We start from the raw sequence: 13,904 nt of genomic DNA, 5'->3' as shown, positions 1-13,904 counted from the left end.
GGTGAGTAAACATCTGGATGGCTCCCTGCCCAGGGTAGATTAAAAAAACACAAAAAAAACACAAAGTGAGGCACCTGTGACCACGTTCAGAGGCTTTGCTGCAAACTGCATGTTCCCATGCGGCGCCGAGAACGAAAGAATGAAGAAAGACAGAATATTGAACCGGCCCGACAGGCACTGAACCCCGCAGACTCCGCTCCTCGGTAAATGAAGTGCACAATGATCCAGGAAACGGAATAAGGCGAGGCCGAAATCAAGACGGGGGTAAAGACAACAGAGCGCTGTGCCGCGGGGCCGCATCGATCGGTGAAGCTTGGCTTCCTCCTCCCGTCGTCTCAGAGTCGATGTGCCCCCCTGCTGTCGCCCCCTTCTGCTGCTCTCTGACCCGCCTCCAGCTGCCGCGTCCCGGAACCTGTATTGGTATGAATCAATATTAGCCGGAGATCTTCTTCCTTCCCCCCTTCCCCTACCATCAGGAGTCCTGTTGCCAGGCAACATTGACAGAAATGGGGACTCTCTTGTCCGGAGGTGGTGTGAACCGTCGGGGGCCCTGGTGGATCTCCAGGGCCGGAGGGGAGTCCAGATGAGTCTTCCACATATTAGTCAAATGTTGTCGTCGAGAACTGTAATTGAAAAGTAACTGCATTAACACTTTTGCATTCATAAACATGTGTATATAAACAAATGGTCCATAACCTACAAATACTGAGAGATATTCTTGCGCATTGTTTGATATTGAGGCTGGTTAATTGTACCTGACTGCATTTACAGTATATATCGCTTTTCTCATCTTTACAGTACAAGTCACATTCTACACGCAGCACTTTTTCTATTACGCATCATTCACATCATTCACACACTGACCGTAAAGCCGTCAGGGGCAATTTAGAGTCTAGTCCTTTCCCACGTGGACGGGAGATGGAGTCGAACCACCGACCTTCTAGTCAGAGGACGACCCGCTCTTTCTCCTCAGCTGCGTTGACATTAATCTCAAAGTTGAAGCATTTTGACCGTCATGTCCAATTTGACATTTTGTTCTCAGCACCACCTAGTGGTCGGATTGATAGTTGCAGCCTTTGTCACCCATTGTGATTTTCTGTCATCTATCTTATATCGTTTTAATTCTTAGTCGTTAAAATTAGTAATTAAACCTTCTTGCTGTTGTCAGTTCCATAAATGGAGAGTTCATTTTTAGTTTAGTTGATTTACCGAGCCGAGTAGAACCTCGACATTTACTCTCAGCGAAAGAAGAGAGAGAAAGAAAATGCTCTTCGTCTGTTGGCTCGCATCCCCTCGAGTGTGTCTGCCAGCGCAAAGGTGCCAAGGTTGGGAGAGAGAGAAAAAAAAAAGATGAAGTGTGAGCGAGAGAGAGAAGAGGGAGGAGGGAGGCTGAGAAAGTTACTATAAATGTGAGAGGAAGTGAGATGTACACACCGAGGGGAGAGAAACGTTTGAGTCCAGGGGAAAAGGAGACTGAAACCAGCGACTAGAAACACATACAAGTACATTTCACATTGTGGGGGATCGAACCCCCGAGTCTCTCAGTGCCACAACACGGCGTGTGGAGATTGAACGTCTCCAACTTCTGCTTCAGTGTTCAGCACTTTTTGCCCAGAACCCTGCAGACTGATGAGCATGGGGAAGAGGCCGAGTCGGCCGGTCTATTCCAGGAGACGTTCTGTAACACGATCCGGGCCGATCGTCTGCGCTGATGCTCTCATCCTCCTTCCAGCAGCGAGCGATGCTCGACGCCGTCTCTGCTCTGTCGCCTACCTGTCTGCAACACACACACACACACACACACACACTCGTCATTCATGCATCAGATATCTGCACAGGAAACTCCCACGAGGCACATGAGCGGGAAAAGAAAACTCTACATCAGTAACGGAGGCAAGATTTGTTCTGTTGTTGCTTGCGAACTGGTGCTTTCACATCTCAACAGTCGACTGATGAGAAATTCTATGTGACGTCTTCCGGGCTTCTCGGGCCTTGTCATGAATTGATCAGGGGCGTGTGGATGCTCGGCAGCCGCGGGCCTGTTCACAGGGATGTTTCACCCGGAGCTAAACGCTGGAATATGTGATGTGCTGCCAACGGCGCCGCACTGTGACTTGTGCAATCTGACTGTCTCCAGATATTTTTTCCGCCAGGTTGCGTTTCGCTGAAATCTGCTGAACCTGCTTCCTCCGCCGCCGCCGCCGCCTGCGCACTTGAGTCTACTGGAGTCATTCAGCTTTCATCGTTCTATTTTTAATCCACCGCACCGCAACAAAAACTGAATGCAGATGCTTCTTCCATCGCCTCCATCAAAAAACTCGCTGCAGAGCAAACTGAACCTGGTCCTCTGAGTTTTTAGCTGTTGTGATAGAACAACACAATGAATTCCATGATGTTGATGGCAGAAGTGGTACAGCAACAAGGAGACGGGATTTTATGTTATTTTGAACTAGAGATGTTGTGATAAAAGTAAAACCATGATTGATATTGGTATTGAGGGTCCGAGGAAACATCCCCCCACCACATCACACCACCAGCAGCAGCCCGGCCTGTTCACACACGTCGGGTCGGGTCCATGGCTTCATGCTGGTGATGCCAGATTGTGACCCCCCCCCCCCACCATCTGCAGCCTCAGCAGAAATCCAGGTTCACCAGACCAGGCTGCGTTGTTTCTTTTCCAGTCTTCAACTGTCCAGTCCGTCCACCGCTCATCCAACCCCCAGCATCCTCTGACCTCTCGTTTCCATCCTCAGCTCAATGGAGCTTTTTTTGGGGGATTTTCACTTGTAGAAACTTGTCGCGTGTGAAAATCAGCAGCTTCACACAAACACTCAAACCAGCCTGTCTGCAACCTACGCTCATGGTCTAGATCACATTTCACTCTCATCCTCATCCTGCAGGATCTTATGTGTTTCACTGCTGCCACACGATTGGCTGATGGGCTCCTCTCTCCTGTCTTCTCTTTTTTTTGTTTTTGTTTCTGGCCTCCTTCCCTTGGTCTTCGTCCTCGTTCTCTCACAGGGTCCTTTGCTGACATCAGTGTCTCTCCCATTAGACAGTTTGCCTATCACCAGCATCCCGGCACATGGCACGTACAGGTGCAGCGTGCTGATGGGATGCGATTCATTCGTGCACATGCACGCGTGTACACATGCACGTGTGCGTGTGTTATCCAACCTGCCCGCCACGTGTGCGTGTGTTATCCAACCTGCCCGCCACGTGTGCGTGTGCGTGTGCGTGTGCGTGTGCGTGTGCGTGTGCGTGTGTGTGTGTGTGTGTGTGTGTGTGTGTGTGTGTGTGTGTGTCGGGGCTGGGAGCCGCGCTAAGTGGCGAAGCGCTCACGGGGCCATATGTTGGCGATGCTAATCACCCGGGCTCTCCGCTCGTTAGCTCCGGGGCGGCACAAGGTCAGCAGCAAGGACACATAGTCAGACTCTAATTGACGGTTTACCAAAGCATTAAGCAGCGGATATAGTACCGGGACGTTTTAATGGGTGTTTGCGGGACGTGTGCTCATTCCGTACGAGTGTGTGTCCGTTCGGAGTGAGGACGCAGCTCGATACTCGACGGGTTAATGCCCCGACAGCTGCCACTCAGTGCATTTGGGCGTTAAACGTGTCATCTGCCGCCTGGATCTGCTCCCGCGGTGCCCACTGCGAGTTGTCAGACGCCGCTCCTCAGGAGATCTGGCCTCGCACCCGGGCTTCTAGTCCAGAGGCCGGAGAGCAGCGGGGGGGAGAGAGGTGTCGGAGTCAGACCGAGGTGTCCGAGTCCTCTGTCACCGGGAGTCGCGGGTGATCTTTAAATGCAGACGAGGAAAAGTTTTATCTGCCAGAAAAATAAGTTGAGCCAATCCACTCCCTCTGCTCTGTCCGTCTCATTTGATGATGGCGGAGCGGCAGAGTGCCGTCGAGTGATTCACACCACTTTCCTCTGACCCCCCAGTGACCCGCGTACCGAAGTGTCCATAAGGCTTTTTTCTAGGTCTCTCCCGTGATTTGCCGTCTTTATTTATTTTTGATACTCTCTATACTGTCAAATGACATGTGCGATGTGCAGTGTGGCCTCTGTTGCTGCCGAGTGCTGCGGTTGTGAAACCTCGCGGCCACAGTCGACATCCTTCTGCTTTGTGGCTGCTGTAAAACCTGCGTCTTCTCTTTCTGCAAAAAAAATAAAAGGAATCTTAAGACGCGATAAGAGATAAAGGTGGAAAAGCGCCTCATCGTCGCTTCCCGTCAGATGAGCGCCGGGATGCTGCGACCGAGTCTTTACCTGAGACGAGCCCGTTCACCATGTTCCTGATATCTTCTCTTCCTCTCACCTCGGTTCTCTCCCTGGTTCACAGTTTCCTCTGCTGCCATGTCGCCACCCGCCCCCACTCCCTCCTGCTCCGTTCGGCCTTTGTCCCCAGTTATTTACTTATTCAAATTGGAAACTAAACATCCCTTCCAGCTGTTTCTTGGCATTTTCTGTTAAAGGTCATTATTTATTTTATTTGTTTCCTCTCCTCGTGTCACCGTGACTCTCTTTCTTTCTGGTTTCAGTCGCTATCTTCCAAATTAATCTGTTTATCTGACTCTGAATCAGTCATTTCTACCATAACAGACAATCCATTTCAAATGAGGGAGGAGGGAGGTGGAGGAGGAGGGAGGATGGAGAAGGGAGGAGGAGGTAGGCAGAGGAGGGAGGATGGAGAAGGGAGGAGGAGGTAGGTGAAGGAGGGAGGACGGAGGATGGAGAAGGGAGGAGGAGGAGGAGGGAGGTGGAGGAGGGAGGAGGGAGGATGGAGAAGGATGGAGGTGGAGGAGGTAGGATGGAGAAGGTAGGAAGAGGTAGGCGGAGGAGGAGGGAAGATGGAGGAGGTAGGAAGAGGGAGGAGGAGGATGGATGATGGAGACGGGAGGAGGAGGAGGAGGGAGGAAGGAAGGAAGAGGGAGGGAGGGAGGAGGAGGAGGAGGAGGAGGAGGAGGTAGGCGGAGGAGGGAGGAGGAGGAGGAGGAGGTAGGAGGAGGGAGGATGGAGGAGGAGGGAGGAGGAGGAGGATGGAGGAGGTAGGAAGAGGGAGGAGGAGAGAGGTGGAGGAGGAGGATGGAGGAGGATGAGGAGGGAGGATGGAGAAGGGAGGAGGAGGTAGGTGAAGGAGGGAGGACGGAGGATGGAGAAGGGAGGAGGAGGTAGGCGAAGGAGGGAGGAGGGAGGATGGAGAAGGATGGAGGTGGAGGAGGTAGGATGGAGAAGGTAGGAAGAGGTAGGCGGAGGAGGAGGGAAGATGGAGGAGGTAGGAAGAGGGAGGAGGAGGATGGAGGATGGAGACGGGAGGAGGAGGAGGAGGGAGGAAGGAAGGAAGGAAGGAAGAGGGAGGGAGGGAGGAGGAGGAGGAGGAGGTAGGCGGAGGAGGAGGAGGTAGGCGGAGGAGGGAGGAGGAGGAGGAGGTAGGAGGAGGGAGGATGGAGGAGGAGGGAGGAGGAGAGAGGTGGAGGAGGAGGATGGAGGAGGATGAGGAGGGAGGATGAGGGAGGAGGGAGGAGGGAGGATGGAGGAGGATGAGGAGGGAGGTGGAGGAGGAGGAGGGAGGATGGAAAAGGATGAGGAGGGAGCAGGAGGGAGGAGGATGAGCAGGGAGGATGGAGGAGGATGAAGAAAACTGTGGAGGATTGAAATCTTATTTTGCTGTTGCTCACAGTTTTTCACACCTGAAGTGTAGAAAATGACCAATAAAAGTATTAAGAGCTGAAACCATTTGTTGATTAATCCATGTGTATTTATTATTAGTTTTATTATAATCTATTTTGATAATTCATAAATCATTTAAGTTACTTTTTAAGCAAAAATACCAAATATTCCAGCTTCTTAAATGTCCAGATTTCGTGACACTGATCTTCACCCAGAAGCATGTTGATGACCTCAATGGTCTCGGGCGTTAGGAAACCGTCGGCTGCAGCGCCACATAACTTCCCGACGCGCTGTGACGTTCTGATCGACCCGAAAACGATTAACTGCAAAAACAATACGCGGCCGGGGCATTAAAATGAAGCACGTGACGACGCTGCTGGTGGTCTTACTCCGTGGCTCTCTGTCGGCCCTGGGAACGTTTGCTGACTCCGCTCAACGCCTGAAGCTGCTCAGCAATAATCACCGTGTTTTACTGCCTGAATTAGAAACACACGCGTTCCCACTGGAGCCGAGTCGCTCCAGTGGGAACGCGTGTGTTTCTAATTCACTGTCCACTGCGACACAGTTGGTTTGTTTTTTAAAGAGGAGAAGGCGATTTTAAGTTCTGATCTCGGACCGGACAACATTAAGTTACACTTCTGTACAAACACAATTTTTGTATCTCATGTCTTTCCCCTTCTGTAAGTTATTGAAAGCTAATAATTCCGTTTTTAAATGAATTTGTTTTAACTTAATGATAATCAGTTAAAATGTTCTCTTATTAAAAAAAACAAAAAAAAAGCGAAACCTTTGCATTAACAACACTGCAACACCTATAATATAATCATTACTCAAAATCTTAATCTGTCTTTAAGATCTAAAAGGAATTAGTGAAACGATATTTCATTTACAGATTAAACTCTTGAGAAGCTGTAACCAGTGACGTTTTAGTATTTTTGATTGATGAATGTCTTAAACAATTCACAGTATTTTATTTTTCTGTTCGTTACATGTCTGAGATCAATAGACTGATAGTTTCAGCTCTTAAACAACGTCTGCCAGTTTGTCCTGGAACGGAGTCAATGCTGCAGGTTATGATATTTCTAAGCCATAAAGGTCAAATAGGTCTTTTGACAAATATTGATACACAATCTTCTTCTGTAGAATTACTGTATGAATAAATCATAGTATTTCTCCTGAATTGAAGGTCGTGATTTAATCGCGGGTCTGTTCTCACTCTTACATTCCTCTCCTCACTTCCTGCTCTCATCATTATTCTGACCTTGTTTGCTTTCTATTAGTGTGCCCTCCCTCTTCACACACACACAACACACACACACACACACACACACACACACACACACTCCCTCCACCACCAGCGCCACACCCTCCGTCTCAACATTAGGCTGAATCCCAAACACGGAGGAGGTGCTAATAACAAAGCTGCCAAGATGTGTGTGTGTGTGTGTGTGTGTGTGTGTGTGTGTGTGTGTGATGGAGTGTGACTGATTGAAATGGATGAGGAGCAGTGTGGCTCCCAGCAGATGCAGGCCGTCTGTCTGACGGTGCATCTGTCCGTCTGTCGGTCCTGTGAATGTTGGCAGGAATCTCCCGCCCCTGAAAAGTGTGTGTGTGTGTGTGTGTGTGTGTGTGTGTGTGTGTGTGTGTGTGTGTGTGTGTGTGTGTGTGTGTGTGTGTGTGTGTGTGTGTGTGTGTGTGTGTGTGTGTGTGTGTGTGTGTGTGTGTGTGTGTGTGTGTGTGTGTGTGTGTGTGTGTGTGTGTGTGTGTTTTTTGAATTTCCACATAAATTATCTGCCAGACCTTTCTGGTAACAGTTGGAAGAAGCGAGTTTCGTTGGGTGCGCGCAGGATTAAAAAATTAAGATCTCTCCGCATTAAAAGATTATGAAAACGCCACCGGAGCCACAGAATCACGCAGCGTGGTGTTTTCAGAAAGTGTTGCTGACTAAATCATCTTCCCTCATAACTCTTTTTCTTCTTTTCGTTCTGTTTCGCCGAGCGGCACAAAGCTGTTGGCGATGGAAAATAAAAAATAAAACGACCACTTCAGAGAATATTATTGGATGCGCTCCAACGCTTCGGTAGACGAGGTGAATGGTTTCACGAGGTCACTGAGGAGTTTCACTCGTTGTGTCAGAGATTTACCTACAGGCCCCTCGGCGGTTGTTCTTTAACCGACTGCCGGACCTGAATCCAGGTCGAACGATTTCATTCAGCTCCCTGGTGTAAATACGTTCTCTGCGTCTGTGAGGTTTGTCTGCGATGTTTCCTCTCCGATGTGTCCGCTCCGTCTTCCGCTGTCTGTTGTGATTGTCGGAGAGAGTTTGTACATGTCAGCGAGTCATTCAGATATTTCACCGGTAAATGGAAATGTTCGGCACCGCGGGTCGAACGTGGCAGTGAGGCTGTAAGAGCTTTTATTTGTCTGCGATGTAAATCGCCAAAGGACATGATGTTCTCACCGCCTGTCTGCCTGCCTGCCTGCCTGCCTGCCTGCCTGTCTGTCTGTCTGTCTGTCTGTCTGTCTGTCTGTCTGTCTGCCTGCCTGTCTGTCTGTCTGTCTGTCTGTCTGTCTGTCTGTCTGTCTGTCTGTCTGCCTGTCTGCCTGTCTGCCTGTCTGCCTGCCTGCCTGCCTGCCTGCCTGCCTGCCTGCCTGTCTGTCTGTCTGTCTGTCTGTCTGTCTGTCTGTCTGTCTGTCTGTCTGTCTGTCTGCCTGTCTGCCTGCCTGCCTGCCTGCCTGCCTGCCTGCCTGCCTGTCTGTCTGTCTGTCTGTCTGTCTGCCTGCCTGCCTGCCTGTCTGCCTGCCTGCCTGCCTGCCTGTCTGCCCGCCCGTCCGTCCGCCCACAGAATGTCGGCTCAGGAATTATTATTATTATTTCATGATTTCTTGTCATGCATACGTTAAAAAAGCGGAGGGGATAAACGATAATCACCATGGCGACGGTCGAACTTCGAGGCAAATATACGCTTATTAATATGTTCTTTGAGTGAAATCACTCGTGAGTGAGTCTGATTTTCATGCCTGCACATAAGAATAACTTTTATTGATTTATTCAGGCAATGTCGGCAACAAGTCGTCCTTTTTCCACAACTTGGAGCTAAGATGACAAATTGTCCATAACAAAAATATAGATCAACATGTGTGACCAATGCTAATCTGCCGCGTCATGATTCCCTTTCCAGAGTTTTCCCTCTTCTCTCCGTTGATCTCCCCGCGTCCTGTCCCTCGACCCTCTGTCCCTCCGATCCCTGATGTCAGACTCCTAGTGAATGGCAACTTTTACTCCGCATCACCAACTCACTTGTCACGAGAAGCCTCGTCGCGCTCATCAGGAGAATTCTCTGCCTTCCCATTCATGCTCCCTCCTGCTCCCCGGCCCGCGTACAGGCATCCGCATCACACGAACACTTTCGCAGCCACTGTCTCTCCGCATCACGTCATGTTCCTTTTCCCCGTCTCTGTCCTCGTCTCTGTCCCGTCTCTGTCCTCGTCTCTGTCCCGTCTCTGTCCTCGTCTCTGTCCTCGTCTCTGTCCCGTCTCTGTCCTCGTCTCTGTCCTCGTCTCTGTCCTCGTCTCTGTCCTCGTCTCTGTCCCGTCTCTGTCCCCGTCTCTCTCCTCGTCTCTGTCCCCGTCTCTGTCCTCGTCTCTCTCCTCGTCTCTGTCCCCGTCTCTGTCCCCGTCTCTGTCCCCGTCTCTGTCCCCGTCTCTGTCCTCGTCTCTGTCCTCGTCTCTGTCCCCGTCTCTGTCCTCGTCTCTGTCCCCGTCTCTGTCCTCGTCTCTGTCCCCGTCTCTGTCCTCGTCTCTGTCCTCGTCTCTGTCCCCGTCTCTCTCCTCGTCTCTGTCCCGTCTCTGTCCCCGTCTCTGTCCTCGTCTCTGTCCTCGTCTCTGTCCTCGTCTCTGTCCCGTCTCTCTCCTCGTCTCTGTCCCGTCTCTGTCCCCGTCTCTGTCCTCGTCTCTGTCCTCGTCTCTGTCCTCGTCTCTGTCCCGTCTCTGTCCTCGTCTCTGTCCTCGTCTCTGTCCTCGTCTCACCATCTCTGGCTCCTCCTCCACCCACTCCTCTTCTCCCGTGAGGCCGCTATCCGCCCTGACGGTGTTAACTGCATCTGCCGTCGCCGTCGCTTTCACCGATCCTGCAAATCAATCTTAGCGTTTTTCGTTTAACCTGCATAATATAAGAGTTACAACTATTTGAGCGTCTGGACAATTACAATTTACAGCGCTTTGGGTTCATGAAAAGCGCTTTACAAATTAAATATATATATATATATATATATATATATATATATATATATATATATATATATATTTACATCTACTCTACATTACACAAGGATTGACAGTTTGTGAAAAGCACACACGTGGAGTTCCAGCGAGGTTAAAGCGGTCAGATGTGCAAAAGAGGGGAAAGAAATACGGCCTGCTGCCGAGTATCAGTCCTATAGGTCCCGTTAGATTAGAACCTGCTGCACTGCCGAACATTTAGTTTGGTACGCACCAGGTCTAATAGAGGAACGGCCGGAGGACGAGTTTTCATATGCATATCCGTGAAACATGTGCAACGGCCTTTGGGTTTTTGAATTTGAATAATTAGTGAACCGACGCTGTCAGTCGTTTGCTTCAGATGAGTGCTTCATGTCTTTCTCTCCGCTCCGCAGCTCTCGCCAACCGACAAGAGTCTGGAGTTCGACCGAGACTTCCGCATCAGGCACTACGCGGGGGACGTGGTGTGAGTATCGTGAAGCTTCGTTCCCTCCACGTGTCCACACGTGCACATGCTCAGACTGAAGCCACAGTCTCCAAATGTTGACACTTACAGACTATGCCAATATCCAAAGTATAAAGTTGAACTTGTGTGCAGGTAACGACAAAAGTAAGAGGTTCGAATCGGAGAAACGAAACTCTCCTGTGACCTCATCCACGCTCATCCCGCGCAGCAGCGGCTGACGTGTAACATTCATAACACAAATATCAGTTTTGTTCTTTCTACTGGACTTGGTTACGTCTGAACCTCATCCCTCGTGTCTGCCTCTCTACACTTTTAACCCACGAGGCGAACGGCACCCGAAGTCGTCTCGTGGCTCTAAAAGGCGACGTTTGGCGATTTCACGTTGAATTACTATTAAATCTATTTCAGGAGAAACGTTAAAAAAAAAAAACACAAAAAGGTCATTACAGGCGTTTTACTCGGCCCCGTTTGCTATTTGAAGCGATCTCCTTTTCTTTATAATAAGAGGGTCTGAGGGAAACAAACGTGAGTTGTGCCAAATCGCTGGAGGAGAAATTCCTCATTAACGTCCGCAGCAGCGTAATGGCACAAAATGCAACGGCCTTAAAAAAGGAACCCCTCTTTGTAATGTCTGGTGTGGAACAGACCATAATTGTACCACACTTCGCATTCGAGTGGCCATTCTATATTCATAAATTTTTTTATAACTGTGTAAAGCTGGACAGTGTGAAAGGGGTCACATGTAGTGATCCCTGTACTGCGCCTTTAAGGTTGAAAAACGTGTTACGTGTGTGTACACACACACACACACACACACACACACACACACACACACAGATCTTAATTTTTTAATCCTGCGTGCACCCAACGAAACTCGATTCTTCCAAATGTTACCAAAAACGTCTGGCAGATAATCTATGTGGAAATTCAAAACACACGCACACACACACACACACACGCACACACACGCACACACACACAGCGGTGTACACACTCGGTGCGCATGAGGGTGTCTATTAATGTTCCATCTCCCGGTCCCTAAAGTATTTGGACACCATTTAAATTAATAAATCACCACACGCTAAGCCCCCTGAAAACCCTGCTCCGAGGGGGACGTGTCGGGCCCATTTGCGAGGGGCTGAGTGTCCGCCGCCCCGGGGACAGGTCGGGCCGAGGAGGAGGAGGAGGAGGAGGAGGAGGAGGAGGAGGCCTGATTGATCCCCGAGCCGCTTACACAAAGGCAGGAGGCGTCGCGCAGCGCGGAGCGCAACGTGACGCCTCCCCTAACAATCAGCAGCTGTGCACATTGATGTAGTGGATATGTGAACCACGATTAGTAAAACTTTGGCAGGACAGAATGTACACACATGACGAGAGCTCGTCCGTCCTCTTTTCACAGGTACTCAGTGGTGGGTTTCATTGACAAGAACAAAGACACGCTGTTCCAGGATTTCAAGAGACTGCTCTACAACAGGTGACACACACACACACACACACACACACACACCACCCCAGTCTCTCTCTTCTCATCCTCTCCCCCGAATATAAAAAAAATGTGGAGTTTTGTCATTTCCAGATTTTTGCGTTCAGATGTAAAATCTGGCCGAGCAGGAATCTATTAAATATGACGACAGAGCAGGCTGTCGGAGCTCCCGCTCGTTAAAAGGTCTGGGCCGGAAAAACTTTGTGTGAGGCGAGTGTGACATCGTCCGGGAGTCGAGAGAGCGTTCGTGTAACGAAAGAGCAGATTGATTCTGGTCCTGAACCTCTTTGCGCGGTTGTTACGACCACAACGCTGAACCGTGGCAGTGATTGTATTGTGACCTCTGCTAAGAGAAATCTGCCCCCCCCCCCCCCCCCTTTCCCCCCCGTGTCTGTCCAGCTCCAACCCGGTGCTGAAGGCGATGTGGCCCGAGGGCAAGCTGAGCATCACCGAGGTCACCAAGCGGCCGCTGACGGCCGCGACGCTCTTCAAGAACTCCATGATCTCGCTGGTGGAGAACCTGGCCTGCAAGGTGAGGAGGAGCCCCGAGCCCCGCGACCGAGCTCCACGCTGGGGGGGGGGGGGGGGGGGGGGGGGCAAAGGGTTCAAATGAAATACAAAAATAAAAATACACGTTCGGCAGCGGTTAACTCGCCGTCGCCCCCTGCAGGAGCCCTACTACGTCCGCTGCATCAAGCCCAACGACGTCAAGTCGCCGCTGCTGTTCGAGCAGGAGCGCTGCCGCCATCAGGTGGAGTACCTCGGCCTGCTGGAGAACGTCCGAGTGCGGCGCGCCGGCTTCGCCTACCGACAGACGTACCCTCGCTTCCTACAGAGGTACGACGCCGCCGCAGCAATCGTTCCAGAAACGTCTTATACGTCCTTAAAATGTTTATCTGGGGGGGGGGGGGGGGGGGGGGGGGGGCTCATTGCACTTGGAGCCACAAGCCGTGATTATCTTGTCGTCGTTTTTTATAAAATGTTATACATCACCAGAGCCACGGCGACATCTTGGGGTCCAGAACAGTCGGAAATACAAGGATGTGCATGTGTCCGCGATGACCCTCTCAAATCAGGTCTGAACTAGTGATCCGTCGACAAACACAGACTGATAATGTCACATCTGATCAGATGAAAACTGTCTGAGAGGAGACACGATTTCACTTGCACAAATCCAAGCCTGGTTCAACATAACGAGCAACAACAACGGGTTTCATGTACTCGTATAATCGCGCACACGCAACAGGTCATCAAGACGCATTGACACCTCTCGTAAGCGAATATGGCGAACCAGTCGAGAGCTCATTGTGTAACAGATGAGATCTGACGACCGACGGGCTGCTTCTGGATGCGTCATGCTGCTGATCACAAGCCGCCGAGACGCCAAACAGCTCTCCAGGATATTGACCTACATGGCTTCATGATGATATTGACACACAGTCAGGTTACAGTCATGGCACACGGAGACTTGTTGCGTGGCCTCGTCCTCATTCCCCAGCTGTCGGCGTCGCCTCGCTGCCCTCGCGGCGGCGGATGAAGGATTATTGAGCGAGTCTTTTTTGCAGACCCCCCCCCCCCCCCCCCCCCCCCCCCAACTGGTGACAGTGGGACTTTGGTTGTTACATCACAGCGTCGTCAGTCGGCTGTGAAATGAGGCGCGCGGCCGTCTGCTGTTGGCAAACGCTGGGAATCGTTGGATGTTGGAAGCCGGAGAGGATCACTCTCATATTCTCCACTAGTCACAGTTCTGAACTTAAAATTATTAAATTTATTAAAATGTTCTTAAAAATAGATCTGTAACATTAGCTCATTGAATCAGAAACTAACGAGCAGCAAGTTATTATTTATTTAGGCAAATATTCCAAACATGAACGATTCTCACATGTGAGATGTGATGAAACAGTCTATTGGTCGTTCGGCGATGTCACCTCGTGATGAGGATGTTGTGCTGAGCATCTTTATCCAAACGAGAAGGAAATTGGCAGATTTGCCAGCAACGAAAGGAATATCTGCAGCCCGACT

General features: G+C 50.5%; 1 protein-coding gene across 1 annotated transcript in view; it reads left to right on the top strand.

Moving 5' to 3' along the window:
• The window catches only part of myo1d (myosin 1D), a 69,733-nt gene that overhangs the window by 21,431 nt on the left and 34,398 nt on the right, over positions 1–13,904 (top strand). The window contains exons 12-15 of the mRNA XM_035612349.2: positions 10,329–10,399; positions 11,799–11,873; positions 12,282–12,414; positions 12,553–12,719. Of these exons, the coding sequence (XP_035468242.1) occupies positions 10,329–10,399; positions 11,799–11,873; positions 12,282–12,414; positions 12,553–12,719 (446 nt within the window). The remainder of the gene's footprint in view (positions 1–10,328; positions 10,400–11,798; positions 11,874–12,281; positions 12,415–12,552; positions 12,720–13,904) is intronic.

This window comes from Scophthalmus maximus, chromosome 16 (genome assembly GCF_022379125.1).
Source record: "Scophthalmus maximus strain ysfricsl-2021 chromosome 16, ASM2237912v1, whole genome shotgun sequence".
In the NCBI taxonomy this organism is placed as follows: Eukaryota; Metazoa; Chordata; class Actinopteri; order Pleuronectiformes; family Scophthalmidae; genus Scophthalmus; species Scophthalmus maximus.
The sequence above is the reverse complement of the archived record's forward strand: the minus strand, read 5'-3'. Positions and strand labels throughout refer to the sequence as shown.